Source organism: Sapajus apella, unplaced genomic scaffold (genome assembly GCF_009761245.1).
Source record: "Sapajus apella isolate SASKATOON/1434 unplaced genomic scaffold, GSC_monkey_1.0 scaffold18, whole genome shotgun sequence".
Lineage (NCBI taxonomy): Eukaryota > Metazoa > Chordata > Mammalia > Primates > Cebidae > Sapajus > Sapajus apella.
The window spans coordinates 23,533,784-23,548,445 of NW_022436958.1; the positions used below are offsets into that span (position 1 = coordinate 23,533,784).

Here is a 14,662-nt window from a genome sequence, read left to right on the forward strand (position 1 = left end):
GGTGTATATGTGCCACATTTTCCCTGTCCAGTCTATCAGGGATGGGCATTTGGTTTGGTTCCAGGTCTTTGCTATTATAAACAGTGCTGCAATGAACATTCGTGTGCACGTGTCCTTATAGTAGACCGATTTATAATCCTTTGGATATATACCCAGTAATGGGATTGCTGGGTCAAATGGAATTTCTATTTCTAGGTCCTTGAGGAGTCACCACACTGTCTTCCACAATGGTTGAACTAATTTACACTCCCACCAACAGTGTAAAAGTGCTCCTATTTCTCCACATCCTCTCCAGCATCTGTTGTCTCCAGATTTTTTAATGATGGCCATTCTAACTGGTGTGAGATGGTATCTCAATGTTGTTTTGATTTGCATTTCTCTGATGACTAGTGATGATGAGCATTTTTTCATATGTTTGTTGGCCTTATGTATGTCTTCTTTTGTAAAGTATCTGTTCATATCCTTTGCCTACTTTTGAATGGGCTTGTTTGTTTTTTTCTTGTAAATCTGTTTTAGTTCTTTGTAAATTCTGGATATCAGCCCTTTGTCACATGGGTAAACTGCAAAAATTTTTTCCCACTCTGCTGGTTGCCGTTTCACTCTAATGACGGTTTCTTTTGCCGTGCAGAAGCTGTGGAGTTTGATTAGGTCCCATTTGTCTATTTTGGCTTTTGTTGCCAATGCTTTTGGTGTTTTGGACATGAAGTCCTTGCCTACGCCTATGTCCTGAGTGGTTTTGCCTAGATTTTCTTTTAGGGTTTTTAGGGTGTTAGGTCTTATGTTTAAGTCTTTAATCCATCTGGAGTTAATTTTAGTGTAAGGTGTCAGGAAGGGGTCCAGTTTCTGCTTTCTGCACATGGCTAGCCAGTTTTCCCAACACCATTTATTAAACAGGGAATCCTTTCCCCATTGCTTGTTTTTGTCTGGTTTGTCAAAGATCAGATGGTTGTAGATGTGTTGCATTGCCTCCGAGACCTCTGTTCTGTTCCATTGGTCTACATCTCTGTTTTGGTACCAGTACCATGCTGTTTTGATTACTGTAGCCTTGTAGTATAGTTTGAAGTCTGGTAGTGCGATGCCTCCTGCTTTGTTGTTTTTGCTTAGAATTGACTTGGCTATGTGGGCTCTCTTTTGCTTCCATATAAAGTTTAAGGTGGTTTTTTCTAATTCTGTGAAGAAGGTCATTGGTAGCTTGATGAGGATAGTGTTGAATCTGTAAATTACTTTGGGCAGTATGGCCATTTTCACGATATTGATTCTTCCTAACCATGAACATGGAATGTTTCTCCATCTGTTTGTGTCCTCTCTTATTTCGTTGAGCAGTGGCTTGTAGTTCTCCTTGAAGAGGTCCTTTACGTTCCTTGTTAGTTGTATTCCTAGGTATTTTATTCTCTTTGTGGCAATTGTGAATGGCAGTTCATTCTTGATTTGGCTCTCTTTAAGTCTGTTATTTGTGTATAGGAATGCATGTGATTTTTGCACATTGATTTTGTATCCTGAGACTTTGCTGAACTTGCTTATCAGTTTCAGGAGATTTGGGGCTGAGATGATGGGGTCTTCTAGATATACAATCATGTCGTCTGCAAATAGAAACAATTTGACTTCCTCTTTTCCTATTTGAATGCCCTTTATTTCTTTTTCTTGCTTGATTGCTCTGGCTAGAACTTCCAGTAATACATTGAATAGGAGTCGTAAGAGAGGGCATCCTTGTCTAGTGCCAGATTTCAAGGGGAATGCTTCCAGTTTTTGCCCATTCAGTATGATATTGGCTGTTGGTTTGTCGTAAATAGCTTTTATTATTTTGAGATATGTTCCATCAATACCTAGTTTGTTGAGGGTTTTTTTTAGCATAAAGGGCTGTTGAATTTTGTCAAAGGCCTTCTCTGCATCAATTGAGATAATCATGTGGTTTTTGTCTTTGGTTCTGTTTATGTGGTGAATTACGTTTATAGACTTGGGTATGTTGAACCAGCCTTGCAACCCCGGGATGAAGCCTACTTGATCATGGTGGATAAGCTTTTTGATGTGCGTTGCAATCGGCTTGCCAGTATTTTATTGAAGATTTTTGCGTCTATGTTCATCATGGATATTAGCCTGAAGTTTTCTTTTCTTGTTGAGTCTCTGCCGGGTTTTGCTATCAGGATGATGTTGGTCTCATAAAATGATTTAGGAAGGATTCCCTCTTTTTGTATTGTTTGGAATAGTTTTAGAGGGAATGGTACCAGCTCCTCTTTGTATGTCTGGTAGAATTTGGCTGTGAACCCATCTGGACCTGGGGTTTTTTTGGGTGGTAAGCTCTTAATTGCTGCCTCAACTTCAGACCTTGTTATGGGTCTGTTCAGAGTTTCGGCTTCTTCCTGGTTTAGGCTTGGGAGGAGGCAAGTGTCCAGGAATTTATCCATTTCTTCCAGGTTTACTAGTTTATGTGCATAGAGTTGTTTGTAATAATCTCTGATTATGGTTTGAATTTCTGTGGAATCTGTGGTGATATCCCCCTTGTCGTTTTTTATTGCATCACTTTGGTTATTCTCTCTTTTCTTTTTTATTAACCTGGCTAGTGGTCTATTTTGTTGATCTTTTCAAAAAACCAGCTCCTGGATTTATTGATTTTTTGAAGGGTTTTTTGTGCCTCTATCTCCTTCAGTTCTGCTCTGATCTTAGCTATTTCTTGTCTTCTGCTAGGTTTTGAGTTTTTTTGATCTTGCTTTTCTAGCTCTTTCAATTTTGGACGATAGGGTGTCAATTTTTGATCTCTCCTTGCTTCTCATGTGGGCACTTATTGCTATATATTTTCCTCTAGAGACTGCTTTCAACGTGTCCCAGAGATTCTAGTATGTTGTGTCTTTATTCTCATTGGTTTCGAAGAACATCTTTATTTCTGCCTTCATTTCATTGTTTATCCAGTCAACATTCAAGAGCAAGTTGTTCAGTTTCCATGAAGCTGTGTGGTTCTGGGTTAGTTTTTGAATTCTGAGTTCTAACTTGATTGCACTGTGGTCTGAGAGACTGTTACGATTTCCATTCTTTTGCATTTGCTGAGGAGTGATTTACTCCCAATTATGTGGTCAATTTTAGAGTAGGTGTGATGTGGTGCTGAGAAGAATGCCTATTCTGTGGATTTGGGGTGGAGAGTTCTGTAAATGTCTATTAGGTTTGCTTGGTCCGGGTCTGAGTTCAAGTCCTGGATATCCTTGTTAATTTTCTGTCTGGTTGATCTGTCTAATGTTGACAATGGGGTGTTAAAGTCTCCCACTATTATTGTGTGGGAGTCTAAGTCTCTTTGTAAGTCATTAAGAAGTTGCCTTATGTATCTAGGTGCTCCTGTATTGGGTGCGTATATATTTAGGATCGTTAGCTCTTCTTGTTGCATTGATCCTTTTACCATTATGTAATGTCCCTCTTTGTCTCTTGTGATCTTTGTTGCTATAAAGTCTAATTTATCAGAGATGAGAATTACAACTCCTGCTTTTTTTTTGCTCTCCATTTGTTTGGTAAATCTTCCTCCATCCCTTTATTTTGAGCCTTTGTGTATCCTTGCATGTGAGATGGGTTTCCTGGATACAGCACACCGATGGGTTTTGGCTTTTTATCCAATTTGCCAGTCTGTGTCTTTTGATTGGGGCATTTAGTCCATTTACATTTAGGGTTAATATTCTTATGTGTGAATTTGATACTGCCATTTTGGTGCTAGCTGGCTGTTTTGCCCATTAATTGATGCAGATTCTTCATTGTGTTGATTCTTTTTACCATTTGGCATGTTTTTGGAGTGGCTGGTACTGGTTATTCCTTTATATGTGTAGAGCCTTTTTCAGGAGCTCTTGTAAAGCAGGCCTGGTGGTGACAAAATCTCTGAGTACTTGCTTGTTCACAAAGGATTTTATTTTTCCTTCACTTATGAAGCTTAGTTTGGCCGGAAAGGAGATTCTGGGTTGAAAGTTCTTTTCTTTAAGGATGTTGAATATTGGCCCCCACTCTCTTCTGGCTTGTAGGATTTCTGCTGAGAGATCTGCTGTGAGTTCGATGGGCTTCCCTTTGTGGGTAACCCGACCTTTCTCTCTGGCTGCCCTTAGCATTTTCTCCTTCATTTCAACCCTGGTGAATCTGATGATTATGTGCCTTGGGGTTGCTCTTCTTGAGGAATATCTTTGTGGTGTTTTCTGTATTTCCTGGACTTGAATATTGGCCTGCCTTGCTAGGTTGGGGAAGTTTTCCTGGATAATAACCTGAAGAGTATTTTCCAGCTTGGATTCATTCTCTTCGTCACATTTAGGTACACCTATCAAACATAGATTAGGTCTTTTCACATAGTCCCACATTTCTTGGAGACTTTGTTCATTCCTTTTTACCCCTTTTTCTCTATTCTTGCCTTCTCGTTTTATTTCATTGAGTTGATCTTCGACCTCTGATATTCTTTCTTCTGCTTGGTCAATTCAGCTGTTGAAACTTGTGCATGCTTCGCATAGTTCTCGTGTTGTGTTTTTCAGCTCCATTAGTTCACTTATATTCCTTTCTATTTTGTCCATTCTTGTTAGCTTTTCATCAAATCTTTTTTCAAGGTTCTTAGTTTCTTTGCATTGGGTTAGAACATGTTCATTTATCTCACAGAAGTTTCTTATTACCCACCTTCTGAAGTCTGATTCTGTCATTTCATCACACTCGTTCTCCATCCAACCTTGTTCCCTTGCTGGTGAGGAGTTGTGATACCTTGTAGGAGGAGAGGCGTTCTGGTTTTGGGTGTTTTCATCCTTTTTGTGCTGGTTTCTTCCCATCTTTATGGATTTATCCATCTGTCGTCTTTGTAGTTGCTGGCTTTCAGATTGGGTCTCTGAGTGGACGTCCAGTTTATTGATGATGAAGTTATTTCTGTTTCTTAGGTTTCCTTCTAACAGTGTGGTCCCTCTGCTGTAGGTCTGCTGAGGTCCACTCCAGGCCCTGCTTGCCTGGGCATCACCTGCAGTGGCCTCTGCGCTTTCACTGGGACCTGCCATCCTGAGCTGTTCTTAAACGGCCATCTTGGATCGATCTCTGAGATGGATTCTTGCTCTGTCACCCACACTGGAGTGCAGTGACATGATCTTGGTTAACTGCATCCTCTACCTCCCAGGTGCAAGTGATTCTCCTGCCTTAACCCCCAAAGTAGCTGGGACTACAGGTGTGCACCATCATGCCTGGCTAATTTTTGTATTTTTAGTAGAGATGGGGTTTCTCCATGTTGGCCAGGCTGGTCTTGAACTCCTGACCTCAGGTGATCCATCTGCCTCGGCCTCCCAAAGTGCTGGGATTACAGGTGTGAGCCATCTTGCCCAGGTAAGAGGGTAAATTTTATGTTAAGTGTTCTCATCACAAAAATGAATGAATGAGTGAATAAATAAATAAATAGGGCAGGAGGAAGCTTTTGGAAGTGAGGGATATGTTTATGGCTAGATTGTGGTGATGGTTTCATGAGTGTATACTTAAAAAAAAACTCATGTTTGGCTAGAGAAACAATTTTATAAGTTAAGTATAATGTTTGAAATTGATCGCTAAAATCGAATCCAATCATTCTGCAAATAAAACCCGTCAAATAAAATTAAATGCAAATGAATCTAGGTTCATACCGAAATTCATCATTGACTCTTTCTTCTTGAAATCCAATCCACCAACTTGTAGCATACTTTGATAGCTATTAAAAGAAAGAGAAAAAAGTCAGCATTTATTCCACTTGTTTTCCTTTTTTTGCTATTAAGATTAATGGGGTTGCTGTTAATAGCTTTCTATTCTTCATTATTTTACCCAATTTTCTAAGGAAGAGTATACTAAGGCCTAGTATCACAAGAAAACCTGAAACTTCATTATTCTAAAATATTTCCTCCTCATTATGAAGAAAAACTGGAATCAAGCATGGAAAATAATTCTAGTTTCATACAACTTGAAAATTATTTTTTCTAACTCTATAAGGATTTTAAAAGTAATATTATAAATTAAAATAGAAAATTAATTTCCTGACAAAAATTTATTGACTTATCCTCTCAGTGACTTACCCTCTCAGTGATTTATAATTCATTGCATATGTCACATGTAATTGAAAACAATTCAAGGTATCAAGGCATGATTAGTATAAAAATACTGAATTTTAGGTATTAGCCTGATTGTTAAGCTTTAAACAGTGTAAGCATTCCTCCGCATCTACATAGAGAGACACAGTATAGGACTAAAGGATACTACAGAATGCCCAGTGTTTGACAACTAGAAAATTATCCTTTTGACGAGTTCGTGTCCTTAGCAGAGACTTGGATGAAGCTGGAAACCATCATTCTTGGACTAATACAGGAATAAAAAACCAAACACTGCATGTTCTCACTCATAAGTGGGAGTTGAACAATGAGAACACATGGACACAGGGAGGGCATACATGGAACGTGTATACCTATGTAACAAACCTGCACATTCTGCACATGTACCCCAGAACTTAAAGTATAATTAAAAAAGGGAACCAGATTTATATGTATCATCAGGAACACATTTCAAAATATGTACTTCTTAATATAACTTCAAACTCTATAACAAAAAATTGGAATTTTAGATTATAAATTCTATGTTAACAGAGTAATATAGTTACCACCAACAAAAAAGCCCACTTAATCTAAGGTTGTATGAGTAATGTTGTGGTGTTCAGAATAAAGATAGTAAAATTTAGTAAGTAAATAGAACAACAACAACAAAAAAGAAAATTATCCTTCTATATTTTATTAATGTTACAGCATTATTAATCACTTGGACCTAAGTACAATAAAGTGTAAAATTAAATCACCATGTGCATGTATGTGAACACATGCACACACACACACACACACACACACACACACACACACACACACACACACATTAAGGCAGATGTAGTACTGACTTATGACCCAGGAAGTTGCAATTCCCTCTTTAACTATGAAAGAGAAAGAGGCAGTAAGGATTTTTCTAAGACCTGTAAATCAGTATACTTAATGGTGTGTGTGTGTGTGTGTGTGTGTGTGTGTGTGTTGAATTGTAACTTAATTTTTATATGCTAAAATCCTGTTAATTTGAAGGCATTATATATTTAAATTTGTACTCTCATTTCTTCTGTAAAGACTGGGGAAGAAATTTTACGATACATTATTTTTCCATAATAATTTTAGCTCTCCATACAACAGAACCCAATAGCCCTTTAACAATCTAATTTATAAACAGGTATTTTTATTCTGTAAACAGTATGGCTGTCATATCCACAATTTGAGAATAATTCAAGATGGAACAACTGCAATTTTGGATCCCCGAGGTGTTGTTTTGTGGACGTGTTCTTACATGCTGAATTCAGATTCCCATTGTCAGACTTTGGAATGGGTCCATTGAGACTCGTTGTGAACTCAGTGGGGGAACCACAACAGTTTCATTCAATCTAAAGAGATTTCATGTGCTACAGGACTGAAAATCATGACCTGGATTGTTCGCTGCCCCAATTAAGGACCTCTAAAGAGAAACTATAACTGCTGCATGTTAAGTGGCATATTTATTACCACCTCAATTATGGCATGGTAATCTCCACGTGACACATCACAACCTGTTGTGATATGGCACAGAACTGAACTTCATAGGACAAGCTAGAAGATACCCAGAATGAAACATCCAATATGAAAAGTGGATGTTTGAAATTTTAGCTTAGGAAGGCAAAAGAAAGACTTATTAATATGTATTTGCATAAAGAACTGTGACAGAGAAGTAAGTTCAGGGCTTACAAAATGTCATATGAACATGCATTTACAACATCAACTACGTTTTGGTATATACAAATAGCCATTATAGTTAGCGTCATATGGAAACAGCATTTACCAAAAACAAACAAAACGCCCCAGTGACAGTCAATATATTAATCCATAAAGCAATATAAGGAAGAACAACCTGTCACCTTTTAAAATTTTCCCATTAAGAATGACAAAATGATATTTTGGAGGAGGACTAATAGATTTGATATATATTTTAAGAAGCATTTAGAAATAAAAATTTAATAATAATGGTAATTGCCATTTCAAAATGATAATACTGCATAACAGTGTAAAAATGTCAGGCAAGTGGACTAATTAGCTAGTAGTTTGTGTCAAACAACTCCTAAAATGCTTGCAGCATTTTTTCAGCATTAATGTGATTATCAAGATGGCTCAAAAAATAAATTTACTCTGATCATGCTTTATGGTCTTCTTTTACTCAAAGAGTGAGAGAGAAAACATTGACATTCTTTTTCCAAGATGGAAATATTTTATTAAGATTTTTATTTGCATCAGATTTTTAAAACTATATCTAGCTTTCTTGTTCATAATTAATTTTCTTGACATTGCAACTAAATGTTTTTGTTTTTCACAATTGTAGTCACTGCTCTTCTTAGGGGAGCTATACAAAACACATTCAATTTTAAAACATATTAAATTACTTATTTGTACTCTTCCTACATTTATAAGAGAGATGTGAGACAAAAGTGAGTGGAATGACCTCTACACATCTTGCTCCTCATCCTGGAATGAAATAATTTTTTGATTGATTGACCCATTCCAGTAGTACATTCTTAGGTATGGGGTTTCTTACTTATGAAATGTGCATGGTTACAATGAACACCACTATCACCACCAACAACAAGTGCCCAAGGTAGGCACAAATTATGCAGAAATAACAATTTCTTGGGAAGCAACAGCTTTCTTCTTTCTAATCTGACACTGTTTTCCTTTGGCCCCTGCTATAGACTAAATGTTTATGGCCCCTTAAATTTAAATATTGAAATACTAACTCCCAAGGTGATATATTACAAGGTAAGGCCTTTGGCAGGTGATAAGGTCATGAGGGTTGGGAAGGGTTCATGAATGGGATTAGCACCCTTAAGAGGGGCCCCTGAAGAGCTCCTTTGCCTCTTCCACTATGTAAGGATACATATGAACCAGGAAGTGGGCATTCACCAAACATCAAATCTGCCAATGCCTGGGTCTTGGGGTTTCCAGCCTCCAGAACTGTAAGCAATAATTTTCTGTCATTTGTAAACTGTGTAGTCTATAGTGTTTTCTTACAGCAGCCTGAAAAAACTAAGACAGTCTCCTGGCCCTGTTCTCAGTAGTTAAATCCTATACCTTCCCATAATTTTCTTTTGTAGCACCGTGGGGAGATCAGTCAGCAGCTTACCCATGAAACTGACAGGGCATTCTACATCAACATGGCCATAGGCTGGGTGACAATTTTGCCATATAGGGCACCATAACGTTTGTCTGATTTGAGATCAGAATCCTCAATTAAATCATGGGGGTGGCTATGATGACTCAAATGGCTCAGCCTGTGGGGTTTCACCCTTCCCTTCTATGGGCGCCATTAACTCTACCAGCCCCACTGGCTTCTCAATTTCCAAAGATTAGGAGATGAATTAAGAGGAAAGGTGAAGACAGAAGATCTACAGAAGTTTCCAACAGAGCTTAGCTCTGCTGGAAAGATCAAAGAAGCCCTTCATTGTTCATGTCTGAGACAGAGCTGGCAGCCATCTTTTGGGGAGGATTTTGGGACTAGCAGTTTGATGTCATGAAGACATCATGCTCTTACATGCCCTGATACTGCTGTTCCATTGTCACAGGAAGCACCAAGTAGGGTTTTTAAATGACTAGATAACATAGGAATCTAGTCATTAACATAGGAATACCCTGTCTCTACCAAAAAAAAAAAAAAAAAAAAAAAAGACTAGATAAGTAAGATGGCCAGGGTTTCTTTCCAAATTCCATCATTTAGCGGCTGTGTAACCAAGTTGCTTAACCTCTTTGAAGTCTTAGCCTCCTCACTTGTAAAATGCACCAATAATAGACTTCCCACAGAGGGTTCTTGGAAAAGTTACATTTTAGTACTCATAGTACCTGACACAGTTATGGTAAGTATGGCCAAATATCAATTCTTTTTGGGATGTGTACTTTGCGTGCCTATGGATTAGTTTTCAACCATTCATCTGGTCTCTTGTTATTGCCTTCTGAGGTAAGGAGTATGGTATCTGGCTAAAGAAATATGTGTTTTTGGTCTGGTGAGGTGGCTCACACCTGTAATCCCAGCACTTTGGGAGGGTGAGGTGGGTGGATCACCTGAGGTCAGGAGTTTGAGACCAGCCTGACCAACATGGAGAAACCTCATCTCTACTAAAAATACAAAATTACCCAGGCATGGTGGCACACGCCTGTAATTCCAGCTACTCAGGATAATTTCCGACATCGTGGTGTACAATTGAACATGCTCATATTGAACATTATGGTTTTGGCTCGAGTGTTCCATTTGTAAGAGTGGAAAGGTGACAAAATAGTGTATACATTTATGGTGGGGAACATTCCAGATCTAATGGTTGTTCTACCACTTAGTGTTTGTGAGACCATGTGATTGTTACCTAACTTCTTTTCTTCTTGGCTTTTCCATCAGAATATGATAGGAGTCACGACTTGCTTGTACCTTGTGGGCTGTATGTGCAACAGACAGGATACAGAGACACTAAATCCCCATGGACTGTGAGGAAAGACATTTCTTTTTCAAGGCTAGGATGCTTTAATACAGGGCCTCATTTTCTGGTAAACTTACAAAGATATAAAAAGATGATAGAGCTAGAAAGGATTATTGAAGATTCTGAAATGTGATTAAATTATAGGAAAAGAAAATGGCTTTTTCTTGCTCTCAGAGGTTTCCAGGGGAAAGTTGGAAGTGAGGATTTCCCTCCTTCACGCCCCCACTGTAATTTGTACATGTGCCCTTTTCACTTACTATATCATATCACTTCCACTTTCTTTATCTTTTTAAATTTAATTTATATTTTAAAAATTGACATAAAATTGTATGTATTTATTGTGTACAACATGAAGTTTTAAAGTATATATATCCAGCCTTTTTGAAAACAGAGATTCGCATCTCATACATTTTTCCATCTTTGACAAATATTCCAGTGCCTGGCACATACTTGATAATAAATGCTTATTGAAGGAACACACTGAAAAATATGCTATCTTTGCTAGTTTATTTTACTATTCAATAGGTCTTGAATGTTTCTTTCTTACTAGCCTAGTTCTGCAAGGAATTAAGTAGCCTTTCTTTACCTTAAGTTGAAACAGAAAACTACTCCTTACTATTTTCTGTATATTAGTCTTTACAAACTTAAGAATAATGTACTTTTGTAAGATTTGAAACTTCAAAACTGCCAGGCACCTCCCAAGTATTCCTCATCCCTTATTTGAGCTTAATTTTCCTCTGTGGCATTTATCCACTTATTTTTTCCTAATGTACTATATAATTCTATTTACTTGTATTAATTATGGTCTTTCTTCCCAGACAAGAATATAAACTCCATGAAGATAGAGGAATTTGTGTCTGTTTTAATCACTGCCAGAACCCTAATTCCTAGAAAGGTCTTAATAAATATGTGTTGAATGCTTGAATGAACCTCATGAAACAATCTCGACTTACTCACCATTACTGCTAACAAAGAATGAAAAGAAGTGAAATGACAGAGCAGTACAGTAAACATGTATCTCCATGATTTTCTCTTAATCTCTATAACAGGAAGAAAAACAACTCTCAAAGATCTATGGTTTTTACTGAAATTTAAATAAATGTCTGAAGTGAAATTAAAAAAACTATCCCTCCCCACCCCCCACCCCCCTCAAATAAACTTCTTTTGTTCTTTTAGGACAAAAGAAGGTGCTAAACTTTGAATTTTTTATGGTGAGTTATGTTCAAGTACCGCTTTTATTTTGCTGTGGATGAATTCTTGCTCCTGTGCAGAATGAATTGTCAGAAGATCACTGTGTAGCCAGCTACAGACAAACTCGAAGTTAGACCATTCTGAGGCAAAGTTATGAAAAAAGTATTCTGCATTCTGATGAAAGAGCCAGGGTACATCTGAAAGAAAAAGAAACAGTGAAAATAATGCCAAATTGATTGAAAGAGTGCAGATTTAAATAGGTATGCTAAGATTGACCCCAAATTATTGATTTGGTCACTCAACATTAAAAAAAATTATATATATACACACTCATGAATTTGAACACGCACACATCACACACAGACACACACACAGACACATATGCACATAAATAGATATATAACTTGCTTACTTTCCTTGGTCTGTCTCTTACAAGATACCTTCACTAGTATTAAAAGGTCAGGGATAGATACGTATTATAAAATCACACGTCATAAAAATGATTGAAGATACTAGTCCTTAATCACATTTAATGACTACATTTATTAATTATTAATTCAAACAAATTAGCTCTAGGTTGACACAAGAAAAGAGAGGTTCGATTTGAGAAATGTAACAATACATGGTATATAGGAGCACTTGTAAGGTATATATTAATAATTAGAAATTCAAGAACTGCAAGGGTAGTTCTTACCATACTGGTACCAGAATGGAATCTTGGGTTTCACATCTGCAAAGTGAAAGCAAATAACTTTGACTGATCTTGCATCTCAAGTGCATTGTCTGTGAATTACTTCAGCTCTAAACACACTGTTTTGTCCTTCATCTTTTAAAATATCATTTTAAAACAGGTACATTGTGCTGTTTGGAATATGTGGTGAATTCTCATACTTGAAGAGGAGGCTCCAAAGAGGCTTCTGATTAAAGAAGGAAGGGCATGAGCACTTGCTGAGGGCCCACTGTGTGTCATACGCTGTACTAGGTGCTTTCACTTACTCATTTTACAAGTATCCCGTTTGCTTTGTAATGTCAAAGTGACATTTCTCCCAGACTGTACTTGCACTATAAATATTCTGCAATATTAGCTGGTTACTTTAGTTCCCAATGAACTAACTTGGCATATTGCATTGGTATTGCTTTCTCTCATTTCCTATAGAAATATTTTTTGCTAAAATAGTGCAATTGGGTTTATCATGCAGGTTGTTGATATGGTGGTTTGGGGTGCTTAAATTTTACTTCTTTGTAATCCTTTACTTGGGAAAGTACTAGAGATTATTAGAAATCAAACATATAGCAAAGATCTTATTACTATTTTTACCTCTTGGGATTTTGCATATCCATTCACGTTTGGAACCACAGTGTAAGGGCAACAGTGTTTTGTTTGCCTTATAAACAGCACAGTTTCTCGCATCTTCTCCAAAATAATTATTGTCTAAAAATGAAGAGACAACCTGCAGCAGATAAAGTTCATTATTCCTTACTGATGATCCCCCACAAAGTTTCCAAAGATCGAAAAGGGCATTCCTGTACATAAGCATTATAGGCTTCTACTGGAAGCTTCAGAAACGTCTGGATGTCATTCTAGTTGAAGGTTGTTTCACATTTGTGAAGAACAAGCTAATCAATATTTAGCATGTTTTTCTTAAAGATGCTTAAAAAAAAAAAAGGTACGCTACTCCTTTCTCTAGAAGGAACAAATCAAATGAAGCTTTGGTCTGAACTTGCACATTTTTCTAACTGGGAACATTTTCTAGCTTAGGATTCTGAGTAAACTTCTTAGGGACTCAGGGGTGTGTCAGATCTTCGTATTAACTTTGATTTTGATTAGTTTGCACATATGCTAAGCTTTTTGTCTCTAATAACTAGATTCTAAGCCATAGCTAGCTTTAATCAGGAATCTATCAGGTCACTATCCATGAGTGACCACATAACTCATATAATTCATATTACAGGAGTATTAAAGACTCAACCTTCTCAAATATTTAATGACTACCTCACAGAAGAATGATGGACCACAAGTAAAATTAGGGTAAAAATTTGGAGGAAAAAAAAAAGGATGTTTTCAAATCCTTCATATGGGAGATGGTTTGGGAGACTTTTTTAAAGAGGTTTTTGATTCTTTTTCAGGATGGTTTGGAGAGACTTTTTGGAGGTTTTTAATTCTTTTTCAGGGTGGTTTGGGGAGACTTTTCAGAGGTTTTTGATACTTTTTCAGGCTAAGATTGTACAGTGGCCTCAGAACAATGTGGCTACAAAGATTTCCCAGGACCTTGCCAAAATAATTCTCCTGGTACCAAGGTCTGGCATAGTTTTGTCATGGGAGCTCTGGTCATCATTTCTAGCTTCTCTTGGTTGGTTTACCAGGAGGTTTCAGGGCCACTTGTTTTGAATCCATCCCTTTTCTCCAGGTTTGAAAAGACTTACAGGAGTTCTATCAGACCATTCCCATGAGCCAGCATTCAGTGGGTTTCTTTTATTAAATCCAATCCAGAACTGCCTTTCTTCTGTCCTGTGAAGAGAAGAAGCAAAAGCTTTACCTTTCCCATCAAATTTACAGCATTATGTCAAAGGTTCAAAAAATATTTTAAAATATTTATGTATGCAGGAAACAGGTGATGCTACTGGCAGGATTGAACAAGTCAACAAGCATTGAGCATTTTTAATGTGCAAAATCCTGTGCTATGACATGAACTGAGAGAAGAATAAACCTCACGTTCTATTTCTCTTGGTTTGTGTGTTTGCTTACAGGTGACATACAGCTGTAATACATTTTCCCCTGACATACAGGGGAAAATTCAGCTTTTATTGAGAATATGAGTTTCTCATCAGGAATAACAATTCCTTTCAGTAAGGACAAGAACACGTGAAAAGAAAATTGGTAAGAAATTTTGGAACATCTCTAGTCAAGAGGACCTTTTACTGCTTTACTGTGTGTTTGCTACTTCACTATTCTGTTTA

General features: G+C 37.2%; 1 protein-coding gene across 7 annotated transcripts in view; it reads right to left on the reverse strand.

Annotated features, from left to right (window-relative positions):
- PLA2R1 (phospholipase A2 receptor 1) overlaps positions 1-14,662 on the reverse strand; it is a 138,534-nt gene that overhangs the window by 38,882 nt on the left and 84,990 nt on the right. For 6 of the 7 annotated variants that reach the window (XR_004271332.1, XM_032286506.1, XM_032286504.1 and 3 more), the window contains exons 14-18: positions 14,129-14,213; positions 13,023-13,155; positions 12,399-12,434; positions 11,744-11,901; positions 5,598-5,662 (exon numbers count right to left, since the gene is read on the reverse strand). Coding sequence is in view for 6 of the 7 variants with exons in the window: in XM_032286506.1 (XP_032142397.1) it covers positions 5,598-5,662; positions 11,744-11,901; positions 12,399-12,434; positions 13,023-13,155; positions 14,129-14,213 (477 nt within the window). In the remaining variant the exon portion in view is untranslated. The remainder of the gene's footprint in view (positions 1-5,597; positions 5,663-11,743; positions 11,902-12,398; positions 12,435-13,022; positions 13,156-14,128; positions 14,214-14,662) is intronic. The other variant, XM_032286505.1, reaches the window with a different exon arrangement.